An 18,352-nucleotide genomic window follows, 5' to 3' on the forward strand; every position below is an offset into this window, starting at 1 on the left:
CTAAAATTGTAGTATTTCTTTTTCCCAAAGGGAGCAGCAGACGCTCGTCGCACTTACCGAATCCGCCCATTGGGCCTCCGATCACACAACTGCGTGTGTCTACTTGTCTAGTCCGGCTCGGCCCATAAAGCTTCTTCGAGTACAACACGCCTTCTGACGTGCGGCTGTTATTAATACTTAATAGTGATGAAATTCGAGGAACGGCTATAAAAAAAAATCGAGGAACGCGATTAGGTTCGATACTTCTCCTCTTCTCGATTTCGATTATGGTACGCTCCTCGATCCGCTCTTCTCCAGATGCGATTCAATTAATTTGTTCTAAGATCCTCAAATCCCATCCCAACTCTCTTCTAATCCGTGTTCTTCCTCGGTGGCGGCGGCTACGGCAAGACGGGGCACATGAACAAAGACAAGAGCGGCATGACAGTACGTCAAGAAAAGACACAGGGCGACGTTGAGGCCGACGGCGGAAAGCTGAAGTTTCTGCCGATGGAGAATACGGTACGCTCCTCATGCGCCATGCGAATCGGTTAATTTGTTGGAAGATCCTCAAATCTAAACTGTGTTCTAATTCATGCTCTTCCTCGGCGGCGGCGGCAAGACGGAGAAGGGGCATATGGATGCTGGGAACCGTACTCGGAAAGATAAACCAGCCGCAAATAAACAAAATAAACGCATCGAGAACCATACTCGGAAGGGGAAAGCCAGTAACTCGGGTTGCTCCAAAAATTACCATGTAGGTGAACCCCAGCAACAGATCCGCTCCGACTGTAAGTTCATAGACTCATTTATATTTGAAATCCTTTTTCCTTTTTTTTTCATCTTCATCTCACGTTGTGTATGGCTTATTCATGTGCGAAGTCTCTACTAAGGGCCTGTTTGGCTCCAGGACTTTTTCCAAAAGTCCCTATCACATCAAAAGGAATCTTACTATTTTATATTATTAAATAAAATCTGTTTATAAATGTTTTTTGACAGCTGAGTGCTTTTTCGCGAGACGAATCTAATGAGCCTAATTAATCGATGATTGGCTACAGTGATGCTACAGTAACCATTCGCTAATCATAGATTAAGATACATCATTAGATTCGTCTCGCAGTTTAGCCCCAGGGTTCTGCAGTTAGTTTTATAATTAATATTTATTTAATACTTCTAAATACTAAAAAGTCCCTAAGACTTTTTTGAAGTCCCTCAATCTAAACACCCCCTAAAAAGAAGATGCAGCCGTTGAGTCAGGGGGCAAAAGATGCTGCAGCAGAGGTTTCTACAGGAATGCCCGTACACGGACCTTACGGTGCGCTTCCGGTCATGGGAGGAGAAGGTTGTGGCGATTCTTAACGTGGTACGTCGTCGAGAAATCACTGAACGAAATCCTAGGACACATTGGGAAGGACCTACCCGCTTCTGTGGATACAACATAGCCTTCTTCGACTTTGAAAGAGAGTGTGAGCATCCTTGGCTCATTTACTTCCCTTGTTCCTTGTTCCTAACTATTTGTTGAGCAGCAAGAAATAGTTCTCTGTTTCATCGTTTGATTTGGTCTTTGGAATTTTTCAGCTAGGATTGTGCACGGTCCACTTTTACATGACATTCCTCCCTCCAGACATCATTATTTGGATGACTCTGTCAATGTTATCACGATCAAGGTTGCTGTGTCTGACGTCCGTTTCCCCATCGATGTGTATGGTACCGTATTGGCAAGGGATGGGTATGACCATAGATGCATCTACGTATTCAGGCGTGGAAGGGATGCTCCGCAACACATTACTAAGAAGGTTTGTATCCATTGAATTCCTCCCTGTCGTCGCTTAAGGTTGTCGGTATCAAGATCATTATTGATAAGAACTGTTTGATCATTATTATAATTCTGTCTGTCTAGTTTTATATTCTAAAAATTGACTCTGTACAGCTGGCTTGTCAGCCAACTAGCCAGCAGTGCTTACTAAATCAGCACCAGCCACCAGCCATAGCCAGCCAGCAGTATTTCTCTCACAACAAATCAGCACTAACCACCAGCCAGAGCCAGTCGAATCAGCACCAAGTGACGTGCTATGTTTTGTTAAGCATAAGCAAAGAAACAGTCATCATCCCATGAAACTAATACTCTTTTCTGTTGGCCTGGTGAATACTAGACTTGGTGCTCAGTACAATTAGAAGCCCTGTTTCACACATAAACAATGCTTTTCTCTCGTTCTAGAAAAACAGAGAGAGGAGTGATCCTATATAACGAGACACATGTGTTCTCATTTGCTCGTGATTTCTGATTAGCGTGTTGAGACTGAAGTTGTCAAAGTAATTTGTGAGGTCTTGGTATTTAAGTGAACCCAATTTTCATGGTATCTACCCAAATTTTGTCATGACACTAACATATCCAATGTGATCTGAAATTACATTTGACTTGTAGAGCTTAATTCCTTTTTTTTTTGTCAATTGTTCTTACATTGTTTTCCCCTGGATCCATGTGCAGAACTGTATGCTAGCTCTAACAGGTCCAAATCGAGCACTTGGTGGTATATATAATATGTGCTTTGAGTTTCATCTGAAGATTAAGGGTGATGGGGAAGTTGATGAGGATTTCAGCAAAGGTTTGATGCCGTGTGGTTCCTATCGGCCAAGTACTAGAATACCCTCCACTTATTCACTACATAGTTACCTAAGCAGGATGGACCTGATGTGTATGCTTGTTCCATATGCCTTGGAAGCTTCTATTGGAGTCAACTTTTTGAATGGGGAATCTACTTTCACTGGCAAAATACTTGCTTCGACTTCTGCAAGTGATTCGATCAAAATGGTTCTGTATGACAGTCAAGTGGATGGCGCCAAGAAAGAATTTGGAAGTGGTGGATCTGTGTCGCTACGTCGTCATGTAGTATCTGTCGAAAGAGGTCAAGATCTGCTGCTACATTTTTATATGCATGATAGTTACAATAAATCTAGACGCCTTAAGTTTGTTATAGCGAATGGTGTGGAGGAGCGTATTTGCGACCTAGGCACTTATAAGCTGCAGGTGAAGATCATTTGGAAGGGTATTTTCAGTCAGCAAGGTGCTAGTTTGAGGTCCATTGGTGATGACCTTGTGTTATGGTCATAATATTGGGATGCTATTCCGTCTAAGAGCAAGAGCAAGTTATCGCATCAGATTGTTGATGAGTTGGATGAGAGCAAAGCGAGGTCCAAGATAAGCCACCTGCAACATGGACTCCAAGAAAGTTGGGCGAGAGGACGAAGATGGGTCCTCTATGAACGGTTTACTCAGTAGCTATAGCCTATTCTATGAGTGTTATTAGATTAAGTGCAGACGATGTGTTAATTAGATTGGCTTTACTGTTATCAACCTTGCTCTTAATAAATGTTATCAGGGTTGTAAAATGGTGCGATCTAAGAATTTCTGGGTGACTTTGATATTTTGTCGGCAATGAAGTCCACTCGTACGCATTGCAGAACACTACCCAATGTGTTTTCGTGTGAGAGAGTATTTTATTGCTGTAGACGTGTAGATGACTCAATTGCGCTTGATGCTTGTGGGCTAAAGTAGGCTCAGTTTCTGTGTTATCTGATGTTCTTATTGTAACACACACCTATACTCAGTGGGTCGGTGGTGGACATTGTCTGCGTGTTGCAATGATTCACTAGCTATTACCTGCAAGTTTTGCAAGGAAATGATGATGAGTTTAGGCCAGGCCATGAGTCCATGGGTTTGCTCAGGCGGCTTCTTTGGACAGGCCACAGGCGGCAGGCAGGTCAGAAGAATCAGGTCACAGTCGGACCGAGTTTCATGCCCTGGCCATCGCCCTTCACGAGGTCACAGGCAGCTCAATCTGCAGGTAATTTCAAATCTTCACCGTGGATGACCGACAGGTAATTCTGCAAAGCAGAAGTACAATGTGCAAAATTTGGTTGCACGTTGTGGATGTCAATCTCACGCAAATCAAAGTTTTCTTGCTGGCACACCGACAAGTTAGCAAGAGAAGAAACACGCAACTCAATAGGCAGACAACCATTCCAGCAAGCCTTCACTGAACATTCATCAGAACTCAAGTGGCTGACAGGCAGTGATCATAGATCAGGTACTAGCTTAATTCACTCTCATGGTACAATCAAAGCAAGGCAGCTTCAAACTCAGTACACTACTGCAGCGATGACACAATTGAGATCAGAATTTGTTCATCCGCATTTGGAAGATTCATCGTATACCAAAGCCAACTCGCCCCATAAACCCAATCCGTCAGACAGTACAGCCAACGAAATTGGAAGCAGATGCAGAGAACATCTCAATTCTCAGGTGTACAACGCATCCAGCTCGGCCCGGCCGGAGACCCTGGCGGCGATCTTGTTGGTGTCGACGCCGAGCTCAGCCGCCACGCGCCGCATGACCGCGAACTCCGCGGGCCTCGCGCCCGCCGGCCACGTCACCACCATGCTGGCCGCCTTGCCCCGGATCTCGCACTCCGCGAGCACCGCCGCGCCGAGCCCGTCCACCACGCTCCCCGGCGGGGCCAGCGCCGGCACGCCCCTGGCCGCGCTCACGCCTCCCCGCGCGCGCGCCGCGCGGGTCTCCAGCTTCCCCTCCACGGGCTCGTCGGCCGCGAGCCGGCCCCTGTACGACGCGCTCCGGACCGCGTCCAGGACCAGCACCTCCTCCGGCTGGAGCTTGGAGACGAGGGCCTTGGCGGCGGCGCGCGCGCGGTGGGCGGGGACGGCGCCGTGCGCGGCGGCGAGGAGCGCGCCGGAGGGGTGGAGGTAGACGCGGATCGGCGCGTGGGGCTGCAGGGGCAGGTCGGGGAGGAGAAGGGACGCGTGGAGAGGGGGCGGGGAGGCGAGGAGCGCGAGGGAGGTGGGGGAGATGAGTACGATGAGGAGGCGCGGGGCGGGCGGGCTGGGGCTGGGGGAGACGACGAGGATGGGGGTGGGCTGCGGCGGCGGCGCGGCGAAGTTGTCGAGGTCGTCGGGGGAGAAGCGGGACGGCGGCGGGACGGCGGTGACGACGTCCTCCATGGCGCGCGGCTCGATCGGCGGTGCTGGCGTCGGCGGGGGTTTGTGGAAGGAAGGGCAAAAAGAGATCTGCTGCAGCTTGCTGCTTGGCACGGCGGACCTGCCGGCCCGGTGGGGTTATAGCGAATGGTGTGGAGGAGTTTATTTGCGACCTAGCCCGTGTTTAGATGCAAAAACTAAAATTCCAAATTTTTTTTCCGGCATCTACATGGAGACTTAAATCTAGACGAAATAAAAAACGCATTGCGACTGCTGTCTGTAAATAGCGAGACGAATCTAATGAACCTAATTAGGCTGTAATTAGATGCTAAATTGCTACAGTAAATAATCTCTAATGACGGATTAATTAGGCTCATTAGATTCGTCTCGCGATTTACAGACGAATTCTGTAATTATTTTTGTAATTAGTCTAGATTTAGTACTTCAAATATAGAAAGATGCCTTTTCAAAATTTTTACATCGCGCAACTAAACAGGGCCCTAGGCACTTATACCCGCAATGGAGGGTAGTATGGGGGTAATAAGTATTTTCTTGCTGTTGGGTGGATACACCGTGGAAACAGAGAATAACAAATCTCAGGCACTAGCACTACTCCCCGGTATGAAGGAAATAATAATTATATTTGTATAGTGACGGGCCATGCAGCTGGCACATGCATCTTCTCTCTTCATCTCACGATCATGGGAAAAGGTCGCAGGGACATGCAGTTTTTCTTTGCAGGCCCCACCTTAAATTGGGTGTACATTGTGCACTCGTTGCATTGCTACTTCCGCCTGTTCCATGGACCCACCTTAGTACCTCAGCTGGTAGTATACATTGCGGCTGCTCTAAGCTGCAGGTGAAGATCATTTGGAAGGGTGTTTTCAGTCAGCAAGGTGCTAGGTTGAGGTCCATTGGTGATCACTATGTGTTATGGTCATAATATTGGGATGCTATTCCGTCTAAGAGCAAGAGCAAGTTATCGCATCAGATTTTTGACGAGTTGGATGAGAGCAAAGAGAGGTCCAAGATAAGCCAGCTGCAACATGGAAGGAGAAGGAAGGGTAAAGAGATCTGCTGCAGTTTGGCACGGCGGCTACCGGTTTGGTGGGTTTAATTGGCTTTTCCCTTTTTTTTCCCCTTTTTCTTTCTTGGGCTTCAGGTAAGAATTGGCGACAGATGAAAGAGTCTGACCGACCGGATGGAACAGCTGGTAGAGTCCTTCTACTACACTACTTGCGTTTTGCAGAAAAATTTATTGGTGGAAATTGAAAAACAATGTATGCATTGCAAAAGAAATAAATTTTAATCACTCCAGACCCACACATCAGTGCTTATGTTGACACATTTACGGCGGCAAAAGTGCACTACTGCTCCTATCTAAACATTGGCCCTGTTTGGATACACTAACACTGGGTTGGGGGCGCCGGGATTGGGGGCGCCGGCGATTCACGCCATGGCGGGGGTTGGGGGCCGGCGTGGCGGCGGGATTGGCGAAAGCGGCAGGGTTGGGGATAGCGGCGACAAAGCCGGCGCGCGGGGTTGGGGGCGCCGGCGTCGGGATTGGGGCGGCGGCGATTCAATCCATGGCGCGGGGGGGGGGGGGGGGGGCGAGACGAAGTCGCGAAAGGGAGGGTGGGGGTCGGGAGCGCAGGGGATCTGAGGGAGGAGAGAGTAGGACTTCTTTTTTTCTATGGACTCCACCAAAACTAACATAAAAATATCTCTTGGAGTTGCTAATTTTTTTGGAGGTGTTAGTTGCATCTAACACAAACTAACACACCTGTTTGAATATTTAGATGTTACTTTATTTTGATTTAACACAAACTAATATTAACATAGGGTATTCAAACAAGACTATTATCATGTGACTAATCCCTTGTCGAGGGTGAATCCGAAGCCGAAAACGGAAACAGCCGCGTTCACTCTGTTCGCTGTACTGATGATGGTGGCTGGTGCTGGAATGGTGTTAGAGAAAAATAATGTTGGCTGATTGGTGGTTGGAGACGGGTGCTAAAGTTAGAGTTATGTGAAAAAAAATACTGTTAGCTGTCTTGTTAGCTGTCTGGAGGATGAGTAGAGGACAGCAGAGCCGCCCCGCTCCGGATCCAGATCCCCCCGCACCCACACCTGGCGCGCCTCGCTTCAGTCCCAAGCTTCCAGCCTCCTCACACCCGCGCCGCCGAGTCGTCTTCCTCACCTGACCTCGCGCCTCCCCCACCGTCGGCTCGACCATCGCATCGCGTTCGAAATTTTCAAAACCCCCCAATCCCTCGGAGTCGGACACTCGGAGGGAACCCAATTTTTTCGGCCCCGCGTCGGCGCGCCTCGCCTCGCCTACCCTCCCACCGCCCCCGCAAATCTCCAAATCCCCCAATCCCCTGCTCGAGGCCCCGAATCCCCCGCGGTTAAATCCCGAGCCCGCGGAGGCGGAACCCTACCCGCGTCGATCCCCCAATCCGCCCGCCCGATTCCAGATTCTAGGGTTTCCCATGCCCTAGCCCCCCTCCCGCCGGTGGTTCTGGTGCCATGCCCACCTCCCGCCTCCCGCTCAAGCGCTGCACCGCCGCCGTCCCGGGCGCGGGGGAGCCGGGCCCCGCCGAGACCATGCCGCCTGCCAAGCGCCGCCGCGAGCCCGTCGCCCCGTCGCGGCTCAAGGACTCGGGCCCGCCGCCCGCCAAGAAGCGCGGAGAGGTCGTAGCTCCCGCGCCGGCCCCGTACGACGTCGAGGTGCGCTTGGTCGAGTCCAAAGGCGACTCCTTTGGCCCCGTGGAGACCGCGGTGTGGGCGCCTGAGCAGTCGGCGGCCTCGGACGCCGATGTGTACCGGGCGTGCCGGAACATTAACAAGAGCGGCAGCAGCGGGGGTGCTGCCAGCGGCAGTGTGCTCACGTCCGTGAGCAATGCCGGCTCGGACGGCGGTGCTACTGGCAATGGCCGCCTGGAGGGGAGGCCTGCGGCGGTGGAGCACAAGCCCAAGAGGGAGGGCTTCCAGAAAGAGGGTTTCTACTGGCCCGAGGATTTCGTGCTTGGGGACGTCGTGTGGGCGAGGTCGGGGAGGAAGTGCCCGGCGTGGCCCGCGCTGGTGATTGACCCACTGCTGCACGCGCCGGAGGTCGTGCTTAACTCCTGCGTCCCCGGCGCTCTCTGCGTCATGTTCTTCGGTTACTCTGGTGGCGGGCGTAGCAGGGTAATTAATCATTTCTTGCTCAAGCATTTCTGGGTGTCCCCATTTGTTGGCTGTTTGGTTCACGAATCCGCAACCTAAGATTAAAAATAGCACCTATAACATATAAAATATAGAACTTTTACAAAATACCACCAAAGTTTCTACTCACGAGATGCAACTGAGACAGGCTACTTAATTTGCGCCAAACAGTTCAATTTTGTGTGTTTTTTTTTTTTTGACCTGGTCTTACCCTGCCACATCCCTTTGCAGGACTATGGATGGGTTAAGCAAGGGATGATCTTTCCCTTTGTGGACTACCTAGACAGGTAAAATTCTGGAATCCGGAGTTGAACGTTGTGCCCAAACTTGGGCTGTATGCCTGTATCTGAGGCTCCTCTGTTCTCTCAGGTTTCAAGGACAGCCTCTGTATAAGCTAAGACCAAGCAAATTCCGTGCAGCAATTGAGGAGGCTTTCCTAGCTGAACGTGGCTTTTTTGATCTCGAAATGGATGGTGGGGTGTGCTCACCGCGAAAGTCTGTTAATGACCAGTCTGACCCTAATGCCTTTCATGAAGAGGCTGCTTCAAATAATGAGCAAGAGTGCCAATCTGAGGCTCAGGTAACTGAACACAGTGGAATTGTACACATTGAGTGTGAAGATACTTCCCTTCATACATCTTTTGAGCTGGCTGCAATGTAACTTGCTAAATTACAGGTTGCTAGTAAATCAGCATCATGTTGTGATAGCTGTGGTAATCGCCTACCATCCAAGGGTTCTAAGAAAAAGAAGCAAGATGATGAGCAACTACTTTGTAAACACTGTGAAAAGGTATGTGGCTAGCCATGCGAGTTGTGAGATACTTCCATCTTTCAGGTGTTCCTTCCCCACTTTTCCTTCCTTTCGGTTACTTATGTGTATAAGCACTACTGCTCTGCAGCTATTGCAGTCGAAACAATACTGTGGCATATGCAAGAAAATTTGGCACCACACAGATGGTGGAAACTGGGTAAGATCTTAGAAGAATACATGATTTGGTTGTTTATGTCCTCTTGGATATTTTAGGTACTGACATGCCAAGGCACTTTTTGCCAGGTTTGTTGCGATGAATGCCATATTTGGGTTCATGTTGAATGTGACTTGACATGCAACAACATGGAGGTTATTTTCTCACCTTATTTTCTATGCTGATATTTTTAATGTCCTTAATGTTGGATATGCAATTATTCTACTGATATCCTTTACTGACTCGTCATTATGCTATAGGATTTAGAAAATACTGATTATTTCTGTCCGGACTGCAAATCAAAACACAAAACAGTTGTAGCAACTGAAAAAATGAACACTTCCAACAGTTCAGAGTAAGTTGTTACCGCTCTCTAACCTATGGATGCAATGTTACTTGAATAAATAAGGATGTCAATGTCTAGTTTGTTTCTGCTCAGATGTGCAAGCACTTCAAAGGAAAAACTGTCTGGAATGATACCTGTTTGTTGTCATGGGGAGGAGGCTCTGTACATACCTGAGAAGCACATGTAAGTATGTCGTGGTATTTGCTATGAATTTTAACATGACATTTTAGTTTAGATCTATTTAATTGTTAGTACTCTGTATCTTATTTTACCATGTCTTATTTTTGCTCAATTCTGCTCTCGCACATTGCAGAACACTATGCAATGCGTTTATGCGTGAGAGGCTGTTCATTCTTGAAGCAGTATATTTCTAGTGCAGTTCACTCAATTGTGCATGATAATTGGCCTGTGGGCTCAGATTCGTTCTGTGATGTTCATATTGAAACACTCACCTCTAAAGGATTATTGTTGTTGCTGCTGTTATGTTGAGTATATAGACCAGAAACATCAGCCAGTTCTTGCTTATTAGCAGTCTGCATGTTACATTGATTCCACAAACTACTACCTGTAAGCTGATTTGAGTTAATTGCCTAATTTGTTGCTGGCAGGATACTATGTCAATGTAAGTCTTGCAAGGAAAGGATGATGAGTCTGAATGAGTGGGAGAAACATACTGGCTCAAGGAAAAAGAATTGGAAGATGAGTATTAAACTCAAGAGCACTGGCGAGCCACTCATTAATCTGGTATGCCCTTGAGACCTTCGTTAACCATTTTTTATATCAAATAAGTGAAATAACATGACTGGCACTGTAAAATTGACACACGGTATCTTCCAACTTATAATGGCCACCTGCAGCTGGATGATATTCCCTGTGGAACCTCAAAGTCTTCTACCCCAGGCATTAAGAAAGAAGAACTGCTACAATTGCAAGGTACAGTGGTGCTTGACTTTTGTTGGTTGTTTAGCTGGCAGTTGCAGCATGAGCTCATGTGATTGATTGCCTTGATGTCTGCAGCTAATGCTTACAGTCCTGTCTGTGCTAAATGGACAACTGAACGGTGTGCTGTTTGTCGATGGGTTGAGGATTGGGACTACAATAAAATTATCATTTGCAACAGGTATTCTTGCTGTTGTTGCTTTGTTTAGCACCCTTAATTTTATGTCTGACTGTATGTTCTAAGATGACCTTATGTATAAATGGACCAGTAATTAACTGAATTGCCACTCCAATGTTTATGTTCAGATGCCAAATAGCTGTCCACCAAGAGTGCTATGGGGCACGAGCTGTACAAGATCTTACAACATGGCTTTGTCGAGCATGCGAATCCCCCCAAAGGAAAAGAGAATGCTGCTTATGTCCTATCAAAGGTATTGGCTATTATTGCAATTTTTAGCTCACAATACAATTTCCTATTTTGCTACATGTGCTCCATAGTTTCACCAACCATTATCTTTTCAATTGATCTCATTGTTGCTGATGCTTTTTAGTGAAACTTACCATGATATATAATAAAAAGTTTTTACCTTTTGTTTAACTATTGGTGCTTTAAGCTTATTTAGCTGTCCTGTCTGTTTATCTTGTTTCAGGCTCTTAACTTCTATACCTTTTTTTTTTCATTATCACAGGGGGTGCTCTCAAGCCAACAGATATTGATGGACTGTGGGCTCATATTACATGTGCCTGGTTTCAACCTAAAGTCTCTTTTCCGGTTGAGGAAACAATGGAGCCAGCTATGGGAATATTGAGTATCCCTGCAGAGTACTTTAAGAAGGTTGAGATCTTTATTTGAATTTTTTTTCACAGTTTTTTTATCAAGCATATTCCCTGCTTTTCAAAAAAGCAAGTTACACAATTTGATATTTTCAAAGTTGCCTCCAAAATGATGAAATTTCAGTTTCTTGTTCAAATTTCACTTAATCTACAATTAAAATTTGTCTTCATGTTAAATGCAGACATGTGTTATATGCAAGCAAATACATGGTGCCTGCACCCAATGCTACAAGTGCTCCACGTATTACCACGCAATGTGTGCATCAAGAGCTGGATATCGCATGGAGGTTGAATCCTTCACATTTTATATTTAATATTTTTATAAAAATTGTTTGCTCTCCCCTCTTTTATTATTTTAATCAGTTCAAACCATAAAGAAAAATGTTCATTATCAGCAGTTTGTTCTAGCATTGACCACTTACTAGGTTGATCTTATTTCATTATTAGATAATCTTCACAGCAGTGTAGTGCTATTTTTAACCAGCATTATTTTGTTATGTGAAAAATCTACCTTTTCTTTTTGCATGTTTCATTTGTATTATTGCCCAAATAGTTCCAGTGCAGCTAATACGTATTGTAATCTAATCATGACTTGTACATTTATTTAAACTGTCCGTGCTTGATGTGCTAATTTGATATATATATATTTTTTGTATCCATATTGTTTGATAGTTTCATTAAACTGTCAATTTTTATTCTTGTAGTTGCAATATTCTGAAAGAAATGGCAGGAACATTACAAAGATGGTTTCCTACTGTAATATTCACAGGTATTTTTTTTCTTTTGATCCTAATTTCTCTTTTCACCTAATTGTTCCTTTCTTTTTTATATATCTAATCTAAAAAATGTAGTTCTAATGTAGGGCCATGACCCTTAGTAAATGTGCTCTTTCAGCCCTTCTCATATTGACCTTAAAATAAACGAAACAGACGAAATTAATGTTTTTCAGATCCACAAGCTTTAGAGGATCTTGGAACAAAGTCCAGTTTTGTTGTCTTAAGTTGCTATTTGTGAAAGTGGCAATTTACCCAGTAGTAATTGCCACAAATTTGTGTGGGTGATGCCTGATATGCAGTTTTCCACTCTGTAGTACTCCTGACCCAGACAATGTGTTAATAGTGAAGACACCTGAAGGAGTTTTCTCTACCAAATTTTTTCTCCAATATGGTGAGAAACAGACAGCTGCAAGACTTATCAGGAAGGAAAATCACCAGGAGAAGGTGCTTCCTGTTCCTGCTAAAGTCTCGAACTGTCTATCCGCAAGGTGCCTGACCTATGAAATAATGAAATACAAGGTAGTTTTCTTGCATCTTTTTATTGTACTTAATTAATTCTTCTAATTTTTGAGAAAACATGTTGCTTATTTTCATGGACGGTAGTTCAAGAACTCAACTCTTTAGTGCAATTAGTTTCGTATATACTGCTTGTATCTGGAACAACTGGTTCTCTAGCATTAGGATCAATTACAAAAAACTCGGCCGGGTGGGGAAAGACCGCCCCACCGGTATTGACTTTCTAGAAGAAGCCTCGGCTTCCCCGACCGAGAAAATCCCCGAACCCTGGCCCCGCCCTGACACTGGGGCCGTAGCCCATGGGAACCCTGCCTGGGCCATGTAAGGGTCCTTAGGCCGACCTGGGCCGTCCACACCAGTGCATTGGCACCGGGGCCAGCGAGGGGATTTTTTTACCCTCAGGCTGAAATTCGCTCCCACGGGGAGTCGAACTCAGGACCTGAGGGGTGCCGCCGGAGTGACTAACCAACTAGGCTAGCATCCTTTGGCCATAAGGATCAATTACATATACTTGTATCATGCTAGCTTTCTTATTATTGAATATTGGCATTGCTTCCATCAATTTCTAGTTATCTTGTGATTGACTTGTTTCAGTTTAATTACTATTTGTTGTATCCTATGGATCTTTATTTGGATCTCATTTGTTTTCTTGATGTTAAGCCTTTAGCGCTACTGTACTAAATACTAACTGCTAAGTTATCTGGATTTTTTTCAGAAAGGACCACGAGAGGCTATTGCCCATCAGATAATGGGACCTCGACACCATTCCCAGGATTTCATTGACGGCCTTAATGCGTGCATGGTAACTGTTTCATTTTGAGTACTAGCACTTTCTTCTCTTTAGCAACTATCAGAAAGACAAATTTATTCACCATATTCCCTTGTTAACAGGACCGTAAGGATGATCAATCTTTTTCAACGTTCAAAGAACGGCTTTGTTATTTACAGGTTAAGTTTCTGAGTGACTGGTTCATACCATAAAAAGTTGTGCTAGCACACTGAGAATCAAACTTTCTGATGATTGCAGAAAACTGAAAACAAGAGGGTCTCCTGTGGTCTGTCTGGAATACATGGATGGGGGCTGTTTGCTGCTAGGAATATTCAGGAGGGGCAATTGGTATAACACGTCAACCTGCACTGAGCTATCTGTGTTGAGTAATAGCATTTGCATTACCGACCTGTTTAGTTTGTTAAGTATCTATATGATGGCATATCCAAGAGCATGCATGGACATACATTGCTGTGGCCTGAAAATTTATGGAAACAACAATAGATTGGTTCAGTGTCCATGTAAATTTCTTCATGTTTCTAGACAACATATAGGATAGTTAGGAATCAGGAAGCTTTTATTCCCTCTAATTAATATCTATTATCTGTTGCACAAAATTACATAAAATATGTGTGTGTGCGCGCGCGTGCGTGTTGTGTGCGTGTGTTGTGTGTGTGGGTGGGTGCGTGCACGCGTGTGGGATCCTCATTTTGCTTTTTCCTCCCAACTAAGCTACTTAATAACACCAAAAAGAATCCTATTTATCTTTGCAAATAATAATATTGGTTTCCATATAGATGATTTAACATTTGTTTCTGTGCTACAGTTAACTGTATGCCTATTTTTTATAATTACTTCAGCTACATTCACTGTGCATCTATAAGCGTGAAGTTTATTGTTAATGTGTCCGCTAATCGATACTGTGTCAGGTTATTGAATATCGTGGTGAACAAGTTAGAAGAAGTGTTGCTGATTTGAGAGAAGCACGATACCATAGAGAAAAAAAGGATTGCTATGTGAGTTACATTTATTGTGGTTATCTTCTATTTGTGAAGATCGTGCTTATGTTCTATGATCATCTTGTTTTCCACGTTCAACCTGTCTGCACAAAGTGTTTTACTTGTCCCACCACAATGTCACCATGTTTTAGGGTTTATTTGGCCTCTGTACTGCTTTCATTGCCTTCATCCAAAATGGCAACTCCGTAGTTTCATACATATTTGTTTTTTTGTTGTGCAATTGAAACTCTAAGCATTATTCTCCTAGCGTACGGAATACTCTTAAGAGTGCTAATCACCTGTTAAATACATGATATGCCCTTTCTTTTACCATTTCCATTGGCTGCATTCTATCCAATTGATCATTAGGTTTCCTGGCACGTCACATTGACACCTTTTTCCTTACGTGCTGCAGCTTTTCAAGATAAGTGAAGATGTTGTAATCGATGCAACAGAGAAAGGAAACATAGCGCGTTTAATTAATCACTCGGTAAACCTTCATAATTCATATTTTGAATCTTCTTGCCATGTGCAACAGTCCACCGAAATGACAACTGGATTTCTTTTCTTCATCCTCGGCCTTGCAGTGTATGCCTAACTGCTATGCGAGGATCATGAGTGTCAGTGACGACAGAAGCCAGATCATTCTTATTGCCAAGAGAGATGTCTCTGCTGGAGAAGAACTGACGTAATGCCTTTTCACCTGCCATTTTCTGATGTCCCCAAGTTTTGCAATTCCATTAACCTGAAACCCTGAATGACACCGTGCCTTCTGACACCTGCCATTAACACGATCCCTTCTGCCTCTCTTATATGTGCAGATATGACTACTTGTTTGACCCTGGCGAGTCGGAAGATTGCAAGGTTCCATGCCTGTGCAGAGCACCTAACTGTCGTGGATACATGAACTAGAAGAGTAAACCGTCTCACAACTCACAGGGACTAAGGACTAACCTCTTACAGGCGCCAAAGGCAGGCCATTTTTCCCAGATTCAGCCTGATTCGTTTGTTTGTTTGTCATGTTCTGCTCAATTGATGCGTGGCAATGAAGATTATGTTTTTGCCACAGGCCCACAGTAGTTTATTTAGATTGAAAATTGAAATGTTGGTAGGCAGGCCCTACAGTGTTAGAACAAGAATACCGGCAGCCATAGCGTAGCCAACCATTGTATATTCTTCCACTTGTGTAATAAGAAGATTGTCTTTTTATAAATGGAAAAAGGATTAATTCAACGCTATTGATTTCATGTGACTTGTGTGATACGTACTCCCCATATCGACCTTTCTCAGATTTCCCCCCCGTCCTGTTAGTGGCTGAACTAATCAAAGCCCCGTCAAACCGAACTGGTAGTAATCTTCCACTCCAATCCAACGTTTCGTTTTACCGATTCAAAAAAAAAAAAAACGTTTCGGATTTTACCGAATCGTGCGACCTTGCGTGAGAATTTAAACGAGCGAAGCAGGCAGGCGTCGAACAAGTGCGTGGTGGCGCGTCCAGCATGAGGTGCCGGCTGCTGGTGTGCTTGGTCCTCCTCGCGCACGCGGGGCCGCCGGCGGCCGTGGCGCGCGAGTACGCGGCCGTCTTCAACTTCGGGGACTCCCTGACGGACACCGGCAACCTCTGCGCGGACGGCATCCCGGACTACCTCGCCACGGCGCGCCCGCCGTACGGCACGACCTACTTCGGCTACCCCACAGGCCGCGTCTCCGACGGCCGCGTCGTCGTCGACTTCATCGGTAATTCATAATTAAGCACGCGCACGTCCTGCCGATCGGCCGTCAGTTGTCGCACGCGCGCGATCAGCAAGTAGTCCGATCCTTGTCGCTGACTTTTTCTGCGTGATGAGCAGCCCAGGAGCTTGGTCTGCCGCTGCTGCCGCCGTCCAAGGCGAAGAACGCAACGTTCCACCGCGGCGCCAACTTCGCCATCACGGGCGCCACTTCGCTGGACATGCCTTTCTTCGCGGCGCGCGGCCTCGAGCGCGCTGTCTGGAGCTCGGGCTCCCTGCACACCCAGATCGAGTGGTTCCAGGACTTGAAGCCCAAGATCTGCAGCTCCCCGCAAGGTTTCGTTCGTTCATCGGGATATGAAGCCCAAGATCTGCAGCTCTGCGCGACGCATCTCATGATCCCCAACGATTCTCCTATTAATTCTCGATCATGTTCCAGGGTGCCGGGACCTTTTCCGGCGATCGCTCTTCATCGTGGGCGCGTTCGGCGGCAACGACTACGGCTCGACGCTCTTCGCGTCGCGGCCGCTGCCGGAGGTGCACGCCCTGATCCCGCACGTCGTCGACTCCATCGGGCGGGGCGTCGAGAGGCTGATCGCGGAGGGCGCCGCGGAGCTGGTGGTGCCGGGGCTGCTGCCCACCGGCTGCTTCCCGCTGTACCTGTCCATGTTCGCCAGGCCGCCGGGGATGTACGGCGGCCGGAGCGGGTGCATCAGGGACCTGAACACGCTGTCGTGGGTGCACAACGCCGCGCTGCAGCGCAAGATCGCCGAGCTCCGGGCCAAGCACCCCGCCGTGCGCATCGTCTACGCCGACTACTACACGCCGGCGATCCAGTTCGTCCTCCACGCCGAGAGATACGGTGAGTCGCTTGTCTCGGTCGAAGAAATAAATAGGTTAATAATTCACTGATACTATACCTCAAGAACAAGGTTTCAAAGTAGCAGTAGAAGACGAATCGATCAATCAAGTGACGGGAGCGAAAGCTCTTGATTGCCAGTTCCGTTTCAGAAGGTGACGGGAAGATCTGGGCAGCGAACAATCAAATGCGTGCTCGTGTAGAATTTGACAGTTTCAAAAGGGTTTCTTGCTAGATGTGGCCGGGCGACGCCTTTGAACCGTTCCTGCTAACAGGGAAGATCTGAGCCTGATGTTCTGTGCGCAGGGTTCCTGAAGCAGAAGCCGCGGGCGTGCTGCGGGGCGGCGGGCGTGGGCGAGTACAACTTCAACCTGACCTCCAAGTGCGGCGAGCCGGGGGCGTACGCCTGCGACGACCCCTCCAACCACTGGAGCTGGGACGGCATCCACCTCACCGAGGCCTCCTACGGCCACATCGCCAGGGGATGGCTCTACGGGCCCTTCGCCGACCCGCCCATCCTCGACACCACCAAGAACCTCGGCTAATAACCTCCATCCATCCATCGCCCATTACAGAGTTTGTCTGACCGTGTCATGATTATTGGGGCATGTAAAGTAAAGCTTAGGAAAAATAAGTGTCCATTATATTTATTATTGAGCAGTAGATAGTGACACATAGTCGGTGAGCTCGTCGCTAGTATTGCCTTAATTGTCATGACTCATGATTCGTCCTCTACCACTGATGCTTGATGTAGATTCATACAATCACATTTCTGGTAGAACGAAACCAAAACACGAGGAGATGAATTCTAACGTTACCCATGCTAGCTGTTCTGGAGCACTGCACCGTCCTTCGTCTTGGTTAATTCGGCAATGGCAGCTCAGTCAAAAGTCAAAACCAGCAGCTGCCTACCATGTCGTCCTGGCTTCTTCATCAATGGCCAACTGGTTGAGCTACAAGTACGTCCTGGATGGAATACTTAATATATATGTCAATGCCCAGCTATCTGCAGATCTGGGTTGACGAGGGCGACTGGGACCGCGCCGCTCGCTTCGCCTTCGTGGAGCTCGAGCCGGCGGCTGCGGCGGCGATCCCTGCTCCTTGCATCCGCTCCGTGTTCCTCAGTGTTGCGCCCGCTCTCCCCTTTCGGCTCCGCCCCTCTCCCCGTGGGGTCGCCCTCATGGAGTTCGACTCCGAGTCTGAGAGGGAGGCGGTGCAGCCGGTGCACCACCGTGGGGACGTTGTCAAGCTGCAGCGGGTGGAGGACACAACGATCGCTTCGTCCGCGAGTTGGCCTGGCTCGCCCACGTCGTCGTGTGGAACTTCCCTGAGGAGCACTGGACCGAACCGAAAGTTCGCAAGATCTTCGCCTGCATGGGGGATGTGATGGAAGTTGATCCCCAGTGCATCCCTGGGGATGACCGCTCGTGCCTGCGACTCGT

At 47.2% G+C, this 18,352-nt stretch overlaps 4 protein-coding genes across 7 annotated transcripts; 3 read left to right on the forward strand and 1 right to left on the reverse strand.

Moving 5' to 3' along the window:
- The first annotated feature begins 187 nt into the window (after positions 1–187).
- On the forward strand, positions 188–3,448 carry LOC120705575. Of its 3 annotated transcripts, XM_039990001.1 has the most exons (7): positions 188–269; positions 391–501; positions 602–770; positions 862–867; positions 1,208–1,445; positions 1,558–1,775; positions 2,468–3,448. In XM_039990001.1, exons 5-7 carry the CDS (start codon positions 1,247–1,249, stop codon positions 3,089–3,091), a joined length of 1,041 nt encoding a protein of 346 aa, XP_039845935.1. In that variant the 5' UTR covers positions 188–269; positions 391–501; positions 602–770; positions 862–867; positions 1,208–1,246; the 3' UTR covers positions 3,092–3,448. The 3 variants fall into 3 exon arrangements, with proteins under 3 accessions (XP_039845935.1, XP_039845936.1, XP_039845937.1); XM_039990002.1 differs by having other exon boundaries at positions 602–1,445; XM_039990003.1 differs by having other exon boundaries at positions 391–1,445.
- Positions 3,449–3,986: 538 nt separating this feature from the next.
- LOC120705582 lies at positions 3,987–5,109 on the reverse strand. Its single transcript, XM_039990012.1, has one exon. The coding sequence runs from the start codon at positions 4,993–4,995 to the stop codon at positions 4,279–4,281; it is 717 nt and encodes a 238-aa protein (XP_039845946.1). The 5' UTR covers positions 4,996–5,109; the 3' UTR covers positions 3,987–4,278.
- A 2,002-nt stretch (positions 5,110–7,111) lies between these two features.
- LOC120705576 (histone-lysine N-methyltransferase ATX4-like) lies at positions 7,112–15,568 on the forward strand. Of its 2 annotated transcripts, none has more exons than XM_039990004.1 (23): positions 7,112–8,160; positions 8,410–8,465; positions 8,548–8,758; positions 8,855–8,968; positions 9,078–9,146; positions 9,233–9,298; positions 9,404–9,498; positions 9,568–9,672; positions 10,098–10,233; positions 10,347–10,422; positions 10,507–10,609; positions 10,735–10,859; positions 11,118–11,263; positions 11,445–11,549; positions 11,967–12,031; positions 12,353–12,557; positions 13,270–13,356; positions 13,446–13,502; positions 13,582–13,671; positions 14,253–14,339; positions 14,737–14,811; positions 14,909–15,009; positions 15,143–15,568. In XM_039990004.1, the coding sequence occupies exons 1-23, from the start codon at positions 7,501–7,503 to the stop codon at positions 15,231–15,233; spliced, it is 2,925 nt and encodes a 974-aa protein (XP_039845938.1). In that variant the 5' UTR covers positions 7,112–7,500; the 3' UTR covers positions 15,234–15,568. The 2 variants fall into 2 exon arrangements, with proteins under 2 accessions (XP_039845938.1, XP_039845939.1); XM_039990005.1 differs by having other exon boundaries at positions 7,191–8,160; positions 9,583–9,672.
- A 246-nt stretch (positions 15,569–15,814) lies between these two features.
- Positions 15,815–17,729, forward strand: LOC120705580 (GDSL esterase/lipase At5g45910-like). Its single transcript, XM_039990009.1, has 4 exons — positions 15,815–16,058; positions 16,172–16,387; positions 16,491–16,913; positions 17,217–17,729. The coding sequence occupies exons 1-4, from the start codon at positions 15,821–15,823 to the stop codon at positions 17,453–17,455; spliced, it is 1,116 nt and encodes a 371-aa protein (XP_039845943.1). The 5' UTR covers positions 15,815–15,820; the 3' UTR covers positions 17,456–17,729.
- The last annotated feature ends 623 nt before the right edge of the window (positions 17,730–18,352 follow it).

Source organism: Panicum virgatum, chromosome 5K (genome assembly GCF_016808335.1).
Source record: "Panicum virgatum strain AP13 chromosome 5K, P.virgatum_v5, whole genome shotgun sequence".
NCBI classification, from domain to species: domain Eukaryota; kingdom Viridiplantae; phylum Streptophyta; class Magnoliopsida; order Poales; family Poaceae; genus Panicum; species Panicum virgatum.